This window comes from Chlorocebus sabaeus, chromosome 15, assembly GCF_047675955.1.
Source record: "Chlorocebus sabaeus isolate Y175 chromosome 15, mChlSab1.0.hap1, whole genome shotgun sequence".
Taxonomy (NCBI): Eukaryota; Metazoa; Chordata; class Mammalia; order Primates; family Cercopithecidae; genus Chlorocebus; species Chlorocebus sabaeus.
Genome location: NC_132918.1, coordinates 59,565,994 through 59,581,673, shown reverse-complemented (window position 1 = coordinate 59,581,673; position 15,680 = coordinate 59,565,994). Strand labels below are relative to the sequence as shown.

The 15,680-nt window shown below is 40.8% G+C and overlaps 1 protein-coding gene across 5 annotated transcripts in view; it reads left to right on the top strand.

Annotated features, from left to right (window-relative positions):
- NEK11 (NIMA related kinase 11) overlaps positions 1–15,680 on the top strand; it is a 302,909-nt gene that overhangs the window by 220,956 nt on the left and 66,273 nt on the right. For 3 of the 5 annotated variants that reach the window (XM_038002888.2, XM_038002887.2, XM_073023611.1), the window contains one exon: positions 12,983–13,079. The exons of 1 other annotated variant lie outside the window; for it this stretch is intronic. In XM_038002888.2, the coding sequence (XP_037858816.2) occupies positions 12,983–13,079 (97 nt within the window). Of the gene's footprint in view, positions 1–12,982; positions 13,080–15,680 lie in introns of those variants that run through there. One more of the 5 variants, XM_073023610.1, reaches the window with a different exon arrangement.

Sequence of the window (15,680 nt, the reverse complement as noted above, 5' to 3'; positions counted from 1 at the left end):
CTCTGCCCCTTTCCATTATAGCTCTATGACCATGTGCAAGTCATACAGCCTCTCTTGGCCTTAGCCTCCACACCTGTAAGATGAAGAAATTTGACTTGAAGCGTTCTAGGGTCACATCCAGCTCAGAATCATGATGAATCTCTATCATTTAGGCCAGCGGTCAGCAAACTATGGCCTGCATTCCAAACCTGTCTCACTGCCTGTTTTTGTAAATAAAACGTTACTGGAACACAGCCATGTTCATTCATTTACCTATTGCCTATAGCTGTTGTCATGGTACTGCAGCAGACTTGAGTAGTTGCAACAGAAATTCTATGGTCTATAAAGTCTAGAATATTTACTACCCATCCCTTTACAGAAAAAGTTTTGCTGACTTTGATCTAGGCAAATCTTCCATCACGTCCCATGCCAAGGAGTAGGAGGAGAAATATGAGCCATGAGGATATGCCTTTGCAATAATTTGGTAAAGACTGGTATCAGTCAAGTAACTGCTATTTCCTAAGTATTCCTTAGGAAATTAAGAGCAAGAGGAGGGTTAAAGATTAGGTAGGAAGCATTGTAAATGTACAGTGCACCAAGGGCAGTGTCTGTGAGGATTCCTGAGTAAGCAATGTCTCAGGTGCTTAAGTGAGATCTTGTTTGCCAAAATATCCACCTCTGCGGTCCCTGCATCAGCTCTTTATTACCCACATGGCAGGATGTTTAGCAGGGAGGGCAAACACAGGTTTTTCTTTTGTGATCAAGGTCATTTGTCCAGCAACTGAAATGGGTAAAGGGAAATTTTACAAGAAAATTTTCGAAGAAATGAGAGGAGAAACTCTCTCTGTTGGTGAAATGTCAGAATTATCAAGCTGTCACTCCTTCAGGGAAAATGCCTTTGCTGGTGAGAGACCATAGAAGTAGGAGGAATCCTGACAATATTATTATTATGAGCTGTGCTTGGCACTCAGGAAACACAGTATCCAATTGTTTGATGTGTCTTCATATCATTTTGTTTTCATCTCATTGTCAAAACATCCCCATGGGATATTGTCAAGTGTCATAATCCTCATCATTCTATATTTCGCAGATGAGAAAAGAGACTTCAGGATGATCTTGCCTGACATAATGCTCATAACATTTACTGTTGGTCCCAGCCATTTGCTTCGTAGCATTTGTTTCCTTCGGTTGTTCTTTATCTTTGTTAGCATAGGCATTGTCTTCCCAAGTAAATGCTATGCCTCTGACCTATGTCTTAGATCATAGAATGTCAGAATTGAGGGAAGGCCTTCAGTCTAATGAAACTGCTGAAATAGAAAATGAGAGAAGTGAGACCCAGGGAGGTGGCCTGAGCTGGTGAGAGAACTAAAAGAATAACTGTGGTCCCCTAACTTGAAGGCTATTACTTTTTCCACAGACCTCATTATACTTCTTTGCATGCCCCATACGTAGTATAGTGTCTTATGTATAGGTACTCCATAGTACTGCTAGGGATCATCTGTATACATAGCCCATCTTCTTAATTGACTGCAAGATTTTTATAAGAATCACAGCTACTATTTATATTGCTTTTGATTTTAACTCCCACCTATTGAACATATGAAATATATGGCTTAAAAAACTAGAAAAAGACAAGCAAATTAAAGTCAAAGCAAATTGAAGGGAGAAAACTATAAAAACCAGAGTGGAAATAAGCAAAATAAAGAATGGAGAAACAATAAAGGAAGTCAGTGAAACAAAAAAAATAGGTTCTTTGTAAAGATCAACAAATACTGACCAACAAAATAAGAGAAGATTCAAATTAATACATCAGGAATGAAAGAGGGGACATTACTACTAACCTTAAAGAAATAAAAAGGATTATAAGCATATACTACAAACAACAGTATACCAACAAATCAGATAAATTAAATGAAATGGACAAATTTCTAGAAAGACACAAATTACTGAAACTGACTCAGAAGCAATAGAAAGCTGAATGCAGGGATGTGCACCTGTACTCCCAGCTACTTGGGAGACTGAGGTAGGAGAATCACTTGAACCCAGGAATTCAAAGTCAGCCTGGGCAACATAGTGAGAGTCTGTCTCTAAACATAAATACACAAATAATTTTTTAGCAAAAAGAAATAGAAAACCTGAATATGCCTATCATATTCTCTAGGACATAGATTTTCTATATACAAAATCATGTTATCTGCAAATAGAGATAATTTTACTTTTTCCTTTCCAATTCAGATTCCTTTGATTTCTTTTTCTTGCCCAATTTCCCTGGCTATAAGCTGTAATACAATGTTATATAAAAATGGCAAGAGAGACATTCTTGTCTCATTCCTGAGCTTAGGAGAAAAGGTATACTATTCTTTTTTCATGTTACTGGATTTGACTTACTAGTATTTTAATAAAGGCAAAATTAAGGTTTTTGTATTATGCTTTAAGTTCTGCGATACATGTGCAGAAGCTGCAGCTTTGGTACGATACATGTGCAGAAGCTGCAGCTTTGGTATACACATGCCATGGTGGTTTGCTGCACCCATCAGCCCGTCATCTACATTAGGTATTTCTCCTAATGCTATCACTCTCCTTGTCCCCCAACCTGCAACAGGCCTTGGTGTGTGATGTCCTCCTCCCTGAGTCCATGTGTTCTCATTGTTCAACTCTCACTTATGAGTAAGAACATGCCGTGTTTGGTTTTCTGTTCTTGTGTTAGCTTGCTGGGAATGAGGGTTTCTAGTTTCATCCATTTCCCAGAAAAGGACATGAACTCATTCTTTTTTATGGCTGCATAGTATTCCATGTATATGTGCCCATCTTTTTAAAATTATACTTTAAGTTCTAGGGTACATGTACACAACGTGCAGGTTTGTTACATATGTATACATGTGCCATGTTGGTGTGCTGCACCCATTAACTCGTCATTTACATTACGTATATCTCCTAATGCTATCCCTCCCTCCTCCCCCCACCCCACGACAGGCCCTGGTGTGTGATGTTCCCTACCCTGTATCCAAGTGTTCTCATTGTTCAATTCCCACCTATGAGTGAGAACATGTGGTGTTTGGTTTTCGGTCCTTGTGATAGTTTGCTGAGAATGATGGTTTCCACCTTCACCCATGTTCCTACAAAGGACATGAACTCATCCTTTTTTATGTCTGCGTAGTATTCCATGGTGAATATGTGCCACATTTTCTTAATCCAGCCTATCATTGATGGACATTTGGGTTGATTCCAAGTCTTTGCTATTGTGAATAATGCCACAATAAACATACATGTGCATGTATCTTCATAGCAGCATGATTTATAATCCTTTGGGTATATACCCAGTAATGGGATTGCTGGGCCAAATGGTATTTCTAGTTCTAGATCCTTGAGGAATCGCCACACTGTCTTCCACAATGGATGAACTAGTTTACAGTTCCACCAACAGTGTGAAAGTGTTCCTGTTTCTCCACATCCTCTCCAGCACCTGTTGTTTCCTGACTTTTTAATGATCACCATTCTAACTGGTGTGAGATGGTGTCTCATTGTGGTTTTGATTTACATTTCTCTGATGGCCAGTGATGATAAGCATTTTTCCACATGTCTGTTGGCTGCATAAATGTCTTCTTTTGAGAAGTGTCTGTTCATATCCTTTGCCCACTTTTTGATGGGGTTGTTTGATTTTTTTCTTGTAAATTTGTTTAAGTTCTTTGTAGATTCTGGATATTAGCCCTTTGTCAGATGGGTAGATTGTAAAAATTTTCTCCCATTCTGTAGGTTGCCTGTTCACTCTGATGGCAGTTTCTTTTGCTGTGCAGAAACTCTTTAGTTTAATTAGATCCATTTGTCAATTTTGGCTTTTGTTGCCAATGCTTTTGGTGTTTTAGTCATGAAGTCCTTGCCCATGCCTATGTCCTGAATGGTACTTCCTAGGTTTTCTTCTAGGGTTTTTATGGTTTTAGGTCTAAAATTTGTCTTTAATCCATCTTGAATTAATTTTTGTATAAGGTGTAAGGAAGAGATCTAGTTTCAGCTTTCTACATATGGCTAGCCAGTTTTCTCAGCACCATTTGTTAAATAGGGAATCCTTTCCCCATTTCCTGTTTTTGTCAGATTTGCCAAAGATCAGATGGTTGTAGATGTGTGGTATTATTTCTGAGGGCTCTGTTCTGTTCCATTGATCTATATCTCTGCTTTGGTACCAGTACCATGCTGTTTTGGTTACTGTATCCTTGTAGTATGGTTTGAAGTCAGGTAGCATGATGCCTCTAGCTTTGTTCTTTTGGCTTAAGATTGTCTTGGCAATGCAGGCTCTTTTTTGGTTCCATATGAACTTCAAAGTAGATTTTTCCAATTCTGTGAAGAAAGTCATTGGTAGCTTGATGGGGATAGCATTGAATCTATAAATTACCTTGGGCAGTATGGCCATTTTCACGATATTGATTCTTCCTATCCATGAGCATGGAATGTTTTTCCATTTGTTTGTGTCCTCTTTTATTTTGTTGAACAGTGCTTTGTAGTTCTCTTTGAAGAGGTCCTTCATATCCCTTATAAGTTGAATTGCTAGGTATTTTATTCTCTTTGAAGAAATTGTTAATGGGAGTTCACTCATGATTTGGCTCTCTGTTTGTCCGTTATTGGTGTATAGGAATGCTTGTGATTTTCAGACATTGATTTTGTATCCTGAGACTTTGCTGAAGTTGCTTATCAGCTTAAGGAGATTTTGAGCTGAGACAATGGGATTTTCTAAATATACAATCATGTCATCTGCAAACAGGGACAGTTTGACTTCCTCTTTTCCTAATTGAATACCCTTTATTTCTTTCTCCTGCCTGATTGCCCTGGCCAGAACTTCCAGCACTATGTTGAATAGGAGTGGTGAGAGAGAGCATCCCTGTCTTGTGGCAGTTTTCAAAGGGAGTGCTTCCAGTTTTTGCCCATTCAGTATGATATTGGCTGTGGATTTGTCATAAATAACTTTTATTATTTTGAGATACATCCCATCAATACCTAGTTTAGAGAGTTTTTAGCATGAAGCACTGTTGAATTTTGTCGAAGACCTTTTCTGCATCTATTGAGATAATCATGTGGTTTTTGTCTTTGGTTCTGTTTATATGATGGATAAAACAATCCATCATATAAACGGAACCAGCCTTGCCTCCCAGGGATGAAGCCAACTTGATCGTGGTGGATAAACTTTTTGATGTGCTGCTGGATTTGGTTTGCCAGTATTTTATTGAGGATTTTTGCATCAATGTTCATCAGGAATTTGGTCTAAAATTCTCTTTTTTGTTGTGTCTCTGCCAGGCTTTGGTATCAGAATGATGCTGGCCTCATAAAATGAGTTAGGGAGGATTCCCTCTTTTTCTATTGATTGGAATAGTTTCAGAAGGAAGGGTACCAGCTCCTATTTATACCTCTGGTAGAATTTGGGTATGAATTCATCTGGTCCTGGACTTTTTTTGGTTGGGAGGCTATTAATTATTGCCTCAATTTCAGAGCCTGCTATTGGTCTATTCAGGGATTCAACTTCTTCCTGGTTTAGTTTTGGGAGGGTGTGTGTGTCCAGGAATGTATCCATTTCTTCTAGATTTTCTAGTTTATTTTCACAGACGTGTTTATAGTATTCTCTGATGGTAGTATTTCTGTGGGATCGGTGGTGATACACCTTTTATCGTTTTTTATTGTCTATTTGATTCTTCTCTCTTCTTTGTTAATCTTGGTAGCAGTCTATCAATTTTGTTGATCTTTTCAAAACATCAGCTCCTGGATTCATTGATTTTTTGAAGGGTTTTTTGTGTCTCTATCTCCTTCAGTTCTGCTCTGATCTTAGTTATTTCTTGCCTTCTGCTAGCTTGTGAATGTGTTTGCTCTTGCTTCTCTAGTTCTTTTAATTGTGATGTTAGGGTGTCAATTTTAGATCTTTCCTGCTTTCTATTGTGGGCATTTAGTGCTACAAATGTCCCTCTACACACTGCTTTTACTGTGTCCCAGAGATTCTGGTATGTTTTGTCTTTGTTCTCATTGATTTCAAAGAACATCTTTATTTCTGCCTTGACTTCGTTATGTACCCAGTAGTCATTCAGGAGCAGGTTGTTCTGTTTCCATGTAGCTGAGCAGTATTGAGTGAGTTTCTTAATCCTGAGTTCTCATTTGATTGCACTGTGGTCTGAGAGACAGTTTGTTATGATTTCTGTTCTTTTACATTTGCTGAGGAGTGCTTTACTTCCAACTATGTGGTCAATTTTGGAATAAGTATGGTGATGAGAAGAATGTATATTCTGTTGATTTGGGGTGGAGAGTTCTGTAGATGTCTATTAGGTCTGCTTGCTGCAGAGCTGGGTTCAAGTCCTGGATATCCTTGTTAACTTTCTGTCTCATTGTTCTATCTAATGTTGACAGTGGGGTGTTAAATTCTCCCATTATTATTGTGTGGGAGTCTAAGTCTCTTTGTAGGTTGCTAAGGACTTTCTTTATGAATCTGGTGGCTCCTGTATTGGGTGCATATATATTTAGGATAGTTAGCTCTTCTTGTTGAATTGATCCCTTTACCATTATGTAACAGTCTTCTTTGTCTCTTTTGATCTTTGTTGGTTTAAAGTCTGTTTTATCAGAAACTAGGACTGCAACCCCTGCTTTTTTTGTTTTCCATTTGCTTGGTAGATCTTCGTACATCCCTTTATGTTGAACCTGTGTGTGTCTCGCACACAAGATGGGTCTCCTGAATACAGCACACTGATGGGTCTTGACTCTTTATCCAATTTGCCAGTCTGTGTCTTTTAATTGGAGCATTCAGCCCATTTACGTTTAAGGTTAATATTGTTATGTGTGAATTTGATCCTGTCATTATGATGACAGGTGGTTATTTTGCTCATTAGTTGATGCATTTTCTTCCTAGCATCGATGGTCTTTACAATTTAGCATATTTTTGCAGTGGTTGGTACTGGTTATTCCTTCCCATGTTTAGTGCTTCAGGAGCTCTTGTAAGGCAGGCCTGGTGGTGACAAAATCTCTCAGCATTTGCTTGTCTGTAAATGATTTTATTTCTCCTTCACTTATGAAGCTTAGTTTGGCTGGATACGAAATTCTGGGTTGAAAATTCTTTTCTGTAAGATTGTTGAATATTGGCCCCCAGTCTCTTCTGGCTTGTAGAGATTCTGCCGAGAGATCCGCTGTTAGTCTGATGGGCTTCCCTTTATGGGTAACCCGACCTTTCTCTCTTGCTGCCTGTAACATTTTTTCCTGCATTGCAACTTTTGTGAATCTGACAATTACGTGTCTTGGAGTTGCTCTTCTCAAGGAGTATCTTTGTGGCATTCTCTGTGTTTCCTGAATTTCAATGTTGGCCTGCCTTGCTAGGTTGGGGAAGTTCTCCTGGATACTATCCTGAAGATTGTTTTCCAACTTGGTTTCATTCTCCCCGTCACTTTCAGGTACACCAATCAGACATAGGTTTGGTCTTTTCACATAGTCTCCTATTTCTTGGAGGCTTTGTTCATTCCTTTTCATTCTTTTTTCTCTAATCTTGTCTTCATGCTTTATTTCATTAAGTTGGTCTTCAATCTCTGATATCCTTTCTTCCACTTGATCAATTCAGCTATTGATACTTGTGTATGCTTCACGAAGTTCTCATGCTGTGTTTTTCAACTCCATCAGGTCATTTATGTTCTGCTCTAAACTGGTTATTCTAGTTGGCAATTCTTCTAACCTTTTATCAACATTCTTAGCTTCCTTGCATTGGGTTAGAACATGCTTTTTTAGCTCAGAGGAGTTTGTTATTACCCACTTCTGAAGTCTACTTCTGTCAGTTTGTCAAACTTATTCTCCCACCAGTTTTGTTCCCTTGCTGGTAAGGAGTTGTGATCCTTTGGAGGAGAAGAGGTGTTCTGATTTTTGGGAAGTTTCAGCCTTTTTGTGCTGGTTTTTCCTCATCATCATGGATTTATCTACCTTTGGTCTTTGATGGTGACCTTCAAATGGAGTTTCTGAGTGGACGTCCTTTTTGTTGATGTTGATGCTATTCCTTTCTGTTTGTTAGTTTTCCTTCTAACAGTCAGGCCCCTCTGCTGCAGGTCTGCTGGAGTTTGCTGGAGGTCCACTCCAGATCCTTTTTGCCTGGGTACCACCAGTGGAGGCTGCAGAACAGCAACGATTGCTGCCTGTTCCTTCCTCTGGAAGCTTCATCCCAGAAGGGCACCCACCAGATGCCAGCCTGAACTCTCCTGTATTTGTCTGTGGACCCCTGCTTGGAGGTGTCTCCCAGTCAGGAGGCATGGGGTTCAGGGACCCATTTAAGGAGGCAGTCTGTCCCTTAGCAGAGCTTGAACACTGTGCTGGGAGATCCGCTGCTCTCTTCAGAGCCAGCAGGCAGGGACATTTAAGTCTGCTGAAGCTGTGCCCACAGCCTCCCCTTCCCCAAGGTGCTCTGTCCCAGGGAGATGGGGGTTTTATCTTTAAGCCCCTGACTGTTGCCTTTTTTTCAGTGATGTCCTGCCCAGAGAGGAGGAATCTAGAGAGACAGTCTGGCTACAGAGGCTTTACCAAGCTGCAGTGGGCTCTGCCCAGTTCAAACTTCCCAGCGGCTTTGTTTACACTGTGAGGGGAAAACCACCTACTCAAACCTCAGTAATGGCAGATGCCCCTCCTCCCACCAAGCTCGAGCATCCCAGGTTGACTTCAGACTGCTGTGCTGGCAGCACACATTTCAAGCCAGTGGATCTTAGCTTGCTGGGCTCTGCAGGAGTGGGATCCACTGAGCTAGACCACTTGGCTCCCTGGCTTCAGCCCCCTTTCGAGGGGAGTGAATGGTTTTGTGTCGCTGGCCTTCCAGGTGCCAGTGGAGTATGCAAAAAATTCCTATAGCTAGCTCAGTGTCTGCTCAAATGGCCACCCAGTTTTGTGCTTGAAACCCAGGGCCCTGGTGGCATAGGCACCCGAGGGAATCTCCTGGTCTGTAGGTTGTGAAGAACGTGGGAAAACCATAGTATCTGGGCCAGAGTGCACCGTTCATCATAGCACAGTCCCTCATGGCTTCCCTTGGCTAGGGGAGGGAGTTCCTCGACCCCTTGCGCCTCCCCTATGAGATGATGCCCCACCCTGCTTTGGCTCACCCTCTGTGGGCTGCACCCACTCTCTAACCAGTCCCAGTGAGATGAGCCGGGTACCTCAGTTGGAAATGGAGAAATCACACACCTTCTGGGTTGATCTCACTGGCAGCTGCTGACTGGAGTTCTTCCTATTCGGCTGTCTTGCCCGTTCTGCCCAAAATTAGTTTTTAAAAATTAACATGGGGATTAAGGATTCAGCTATTTTTTCAGAAAGCAGAGCTTTAAGAAAGCAGTGCTCTAGAACCAGGGCTTCATGGATGTGAGACCAGTGGTTACACAGGACCCCAGGTTCAGGAAGGAGCCCTCATAAGGGGTTTCATAAAATTGTATATTTGAATTTGTATTTTATGAGTGAAAGCTGGTTAGACAGTGGACACAGGCTCAGGGCTTAAAGCCTTGCTCATATGCTGTCTTGCCTTTAAGACATCTACCTGGGAAGGTTCCTCTGCCACCCACTCCTAATCCCCACCCCATAACTACTGCAACCTTCCATTCCCAGTGTGGTCCTAGGTAATACTGAGGAAGACTTGGGGTGAGGTAAGACTGCCAGGTCCCTATAAGTGTCTATACTCCTCTGCAGAGTATCTATCCTAGTTCCCGAGGGAGAATGACATTAAATACCCAACAAAAAGCACAATGACAGGTCCACAGACAAATACAGATCCCCCCCAAAAGCAGCTTTTCTCTTGTTTCTTGAACAAGGATTTCTGCATTGTCATTTAGCACTGGGCCCCACAAATTATGTAGCTGGCCTGTCTAGAGCCTTACTACTCAAAGTGTGGTTGCAGGACCAGCAGCATTGGTATCACCGGGGAACTTATGGAAATGCAGAATCCCAAGTCCTACCCAAACCTACTAAAGAAGAATCTGCATTTTAACAAGATCCCTGGATGATTTGTATGATGTTAAAGTTTGAGAAGCAGTGGTCTAGAACACACTCTGGGATTCAGTGACCTATTGGATGACATCTATAATTCTAGCCCCAATTATTTTTATTATGATTGTTAAATGAATTGTCCCTTTCTTTGACATAAAGCAACTGCTATTCATGTTGGAAGATGGGATGCAGTGGGAAAGAAAGTTGGCCGGTAAGAAACACTGAAAAAGGAATTGCTCTGAGCACCAAGCTTTGCCAACCCTGTTGCTTGAAATGACACTTGCCCTGTTTTCTACCTTGGGCTTCAGGCTTAGCATCTTTCCTAGCAGCACTGAGTGCCTTATTGAGGGGAACTGTAGCCAGCTTAAAATAAATTGCAGCTCTCCTGGAAATTGCTTTGACCTTTATTTGCATAAGTCTTCAAACCTTGCTAGCTCTGGAAAAGACGGGAAAGGAGCGCCTTATTTTTATTATTGGCAGAACTGATTTTTGAGCCTGTTTGTGAGTTACTTGGCATGGTATGGTTGGTTTTGTTTTAGTAACTATTTAGGTTCTAGAAAAAATTGTTTTAAAAAGCAACCAAGAGGAATATGAAATAAACCCCTATGCCTTCCTCTTGCCCACTCCCCAGGCTTCCCTGGGGAAAAGTGTCTGTCCTGGCCAGAGCTAGTGGGAAGGTTGGAGCTGACAGAAAGCTGCTGTCGAGTTGCAATGAGGGCTGAGGCAAATTTCTTCTCCAGGTGTGGAAGGGGCAATCTCCAGGAGTGAGAGAAATAGGAGCAGTCAGTCTCTGGCACTTGTGTCTTTATCATGAAGTCCTAATTGGTGAATGTACTATGAGCAACACATTGTTAATTTGTATTATGCCCTTTATAAGATTTGTTGCTGTCAATTCAGTATTTCCTTAACTAGGGATCTAGTCTAAGGAAAGATCAGAGATTGGCACATAATTAAGCTGGAGAATATTCATCTCAATTATACCTATAGGAGCAAGAAGTTCAAAGTGGGATGCATGCCCCAGCAGGTAGTGCAAAAAGAGGGTGTATGTGAGACATATTAGAATTTGCATTTAACTTTTAACATTTAAAAAATAGGGCGGTGGCTCATGCCTGTAATCCCAGCACTTTGGGAGGCCGAGGCAGGCAGGTCACCTCAGGTCAGGAGTTCGAGACCAGCCTGACCAACATGGCGAAACCCCATTTCTACTAAAAATAAAAAAATTAGCCAGGCATGGTGGCGGGAGCCTGTAATCCCAGCTACTTGGGAGGCTGAGGCAGGAGAATCACTGGAACCTGGGAGGCAGAGGTTGCAGTGAGCCGAGATCTCACTATTGCACTCCAGCATGGGCAACAAGAGTGAAACTCCATCTCAAAAAAAATAAAAAAGGTCAAATGTGGTGGCTCACACCTGTAATTCCAGCAGTTTGGGAGGCCGAGATGGGCTGATCACCTGAGGTCGGGAGTTCAAGACCAGCCTGATCAGCAGGAGACCAACAGGAGAAACCCTGTCTCTACTAAAAGTACAAAATTAACCAGGCATGGTGGCACATGCCTGTAAGACCAGCTACTTAGGAGGCTGAGGCAGGAGAATCGCTTGAACCCGGGAGGTGGAGGTTGCGGTGAGCCGAGATCACGCCATTGCACTCCAGCCTGGGCAACAAGAGCGAAACTCCGTCTCAAAAAAAAAAAGAAAGAAGAAAAAGCTTTACTAATATGTAAGATGGAGACTCCACCTTGCTTCTTTACTTGGTCCCTAAGTCAGGCAGGCACATATTATATGAGATATGTTGAGAAAAGAACAGGAATTTCATAACATGAATCTCTTCTCTCTGACATCGCAACTGCATGGATATAATTTATAAATGATCATTAGAGTGGACAGTTTTTTACTGATGGGGTGCAAAGTACCTTATAAGAGATCTAAGGAAGTACACAGGGAGGACTCTGCCCCCAGTTTCGGGGAGGAAAGAGCAGCACAAGGCCAAATTGTAAATTCAGCTCTATGGATTGCCCTGAGCTCTTGCTAATGGGCCAGTTTTAGCAGCCGTGTTTTTTTTTTTTTTTTTTTTTTTTTTTTTGAGACGAAGCTCTTTCACCTAGGCTGGAGTACAGTGGCTCACGGAAACCTCCGCCTCCCAGGTTGAAGTGATTCTCCCGTCTCAGCCTCCAGAGTAGCTGGGATTACAGGTACGTGCCATCACACCCAGCTAATTTTTATATTTTTAGTAGAGACGAGGTTTCACCATGTTGGCCAAGCTGATCCCAAATTCCTGACCTCAGGTGATCCGCCCACCTCGGCCTCCCAAAGTGCCAGAATTACAGTTGTGAGCCACTGCGCCCAGCCCAGTTTTAGCTTTTTAATGGAAAGTAGTGTTGTTTCAGATGATGGAATGTTTCTTTCCCTCAGTTTCAACTTGTTTTATAAGAGCCTTCAGGATGTTTCATTAAAAACTGTAGCTCTCTCAGCAGATTTCATTACACCTCAACTTTCATTACCAACTCTACCTTCTGAACACAAGTTTGGCCTTCTACTCCATTCTGCTGTAGTTTAAAGCTGCAGATATGACCTCTGTTAAGCATTTTGCTTTCCACTGCAAAAAAGCTAATGCTCAGGTATAAGATTAAGATGAAAGGAAAACTAAGCTTATTAGAAAAATTCCTAGTCATTTAGTCAAACATCCACACCTGCTGAAAGAGAATGGCCAAAGGGTCCTCGAGAACAGTTGCTTTTGTATAGATACATTTCCCCCTGAGTTTTCTAGGATAAAAAGCTCATCTTTGAAATAATGGCATTTTGTTTAAACAATCCTTTGTGAGAGAGGCTTTGTCCTGGAATGCTTTGTGCATATTAAAACTGTAAATAATCTTGTCATTTGGAATAAATCTTCTTAATGTGCATTTTATAATTGAATTCATCTCTAATTAATGTAGCATTACTATGTGGCAAAGGTGGATTAGCTTCTGTTTTCTGATTGCCCTTGAACACTGCCTCGAAGTTGCAGGATTGCTGATGAAGTCAATAAGGGCTGTGCATTGATTTTCAGACACAAAGACCATCCCCAGCATGGCTGCAGACATGTCCCCAGGACCAACAGTTTTCAACAGTGCGATGGCCAGGACCAAGATGAAACGCATGAGGGAGTAAGTAGCGTGTTGCCTGCCCCCTAGGAAGGTGCAGTGTTAAAGCATATTGACCAAGTGTGTGACCCAGTCATGTGATACTGTCTTAGTCCATTTGTGCTGCTGTAACAAAATACCTGGGACTAAGATGCTCCAACTTAGAAACTTCTCTCTAAAATTCACTTTCTGTATTGGTGCTGGTTGAATAATTAGGGAAGTTTGGCAAGAATTATTTTTCAGTTGATTTGCACTTATAGTATTCTTGCAGCACAGCACATTCTCATCCATACTAATGTTTGCAAGCAAAGGAAAAAAAATGCTGAAAATTATTTCCAAGCCTAAAGCTGTTAATATGTTTATATACTTACTGTTTTCCAACCCTACCTGTACCAGAGTGGTCATATAATAACATAATTACCATGGCAAGAAGTGATTCCCAGAAACTGGAAGTGAAGGAGTTTGGATTAATTTTTCCCTCTGTAGAGGGAAGCTACCTCCACCTCTCCTTGCTTGGAGGAGATAATACAGAAGGTGTTGCTAATTTCCCAGTTGATAGTCTTTAAAGAAAAGAAAAGTGGTTTGCTTATTTTACCCATAAAAGTTAACAATGTTGTGTCAGATTTTTGATCTAAGACTTCATTACTTTTGCAAAGTACACTATACCCCATTTCCGAGCATATTATGAAATGTTTTAAATAATTAAAATGAAAATATTTTGCCAAGTTAATTGGCCAAGATGCATTCTAATGATTTTATTCCTAGTGTGTTGTTTTTCTCCTTATTGCTTGACTGTAATTGACCAAGTACTTTCTGGCTCACCTTTTTAATGTGGGCTAATGCAGTCTGAGTTATTCCCCCGTGGATGGTATTGCTCCTTTAGTGCAATAACCTGCCATCCTTTTATATTTTATATTGTGACTCCTTATGCCATTCCAGAAAAGAGAAAAAGGAAATCAAAGCTGCAAAGCTGTGTATCTTTTGAGCATGTTGTGTTTTCTCAGTTTCAAAGACTTAGAAGCCAGCCAGAGAGAGGAAATCTTGCTGTTCTTTCTCTGCACAGTGATTTTCTCTGCACAGTGATATACTACATGCTTAGCATATGGATCTCAACTATTGGGATGCCAAGAAGAACAGTTAATGACATTTGTCTCCATAGAGATTATAATGTAGAGACAACACAAAACTTAAAATGCAGAACGTTAAGTGACAACATAATGGTTATGTAATATGAAGGGAGAGTTAATAACAGTCCCCAAATGGGAGCGTGGCCATGAGCCAAATAGATGATGAGAGCTCTAAGGTCAGAAAGGGGAAGTTGGAAGGCCTCTGGGAGAAGCAGGGACTTAGCCTTCACAGAGTGATATAATTTGGAGAGGTAAAGAAAAAGGAGGAGAAACTGGAGGTCAGCAGATTTGGTGTCTGAGTCTTGGCTTCACTAATAAATGGCTGTCTAACCTTTCACAAGTGATTTTCTAAGATTCAGTTTCTTCATCTGTAAAATGGTCATGTTAATTGCCACAGCTGGATACCCAGGAAGCATACTCAGAGATGGAAATTAATGTGTAGGAGGAGGTTTATGAGGGAATCTTCTGGAGACCAACACCTGTAGAAGGGAGGAGGAAGGAAGCAGACTAGTTAGGGAGAAGTCAAGCTGTGACATAGGTCATTAGAGTCCTCTGCCTACCCCACAGGGAATTCTGGGGCTAGATGGCCCTGCAGGACTGTCCTGAGTTGGGACAAGAGGGCCTTTGGAACCCCATCAATCAGACATGGCATGTGGGCCACTCTGGGAAGGGGCCGTGACTGAGCAAGATGTTGACTTCTGTATTTACCAGTATAGACTTCATCTAGATTTACCAGTTGTTAACATTTTGCCACATTTTTGTAATTTTTCTTTATATCTATCTATATAGTATATACACATATACACTTATAAATTATTATTATTTCTGATCCATTTGAGAATAGATTCCATGCATCATAATTCTTCATCCCTAAATATTTAAATATGTAGCTTCTAAAAACAAGAACATTTTCTTATATAACCACAGTCTGATGATTGAATTTAGGAAATTTCATATCAGTACATACTATTATTTAACATACAAATCCATATTCAGATTTCACTGATTATCCCAATAGTACCCATTATAGCAATTGTTTTTCTGATTCGGGATACAAGCCAGGATCACACATTACACTCAGTTGCTATGTCTCTTTGGTGTATTTACTCTAGAATGGTTCCTCAGTCATTCTTCGTCTTTCATGACACTGACATTTTTGAAGAGTTCAGGCCAGTTGTTTTGTAAGATATCTCTTACTGTGGGTTTGTCTGTTGTTTCCTCATCATGAGCTTCAGGTTATACACTTTTGGTGGTAGCCTACATAAGAAATATTGTGTGTCCTGAACTTTTAAACATTTATAGGAAGTTTCAGCCACATATAAAAGTAGTCAGAGTAGTATAATTTTTCTACAGACTAATCAACCCAACCAGTTCAATAGTTATCACCCATGACCAGTCTTGTTTTTCTATACTTCTACCTGTTCTCACATGTTACTTTTAAGGAAGTCCTATTCATCATATATTATATCTATAAATATTTCAGTGAATATGTGAATTT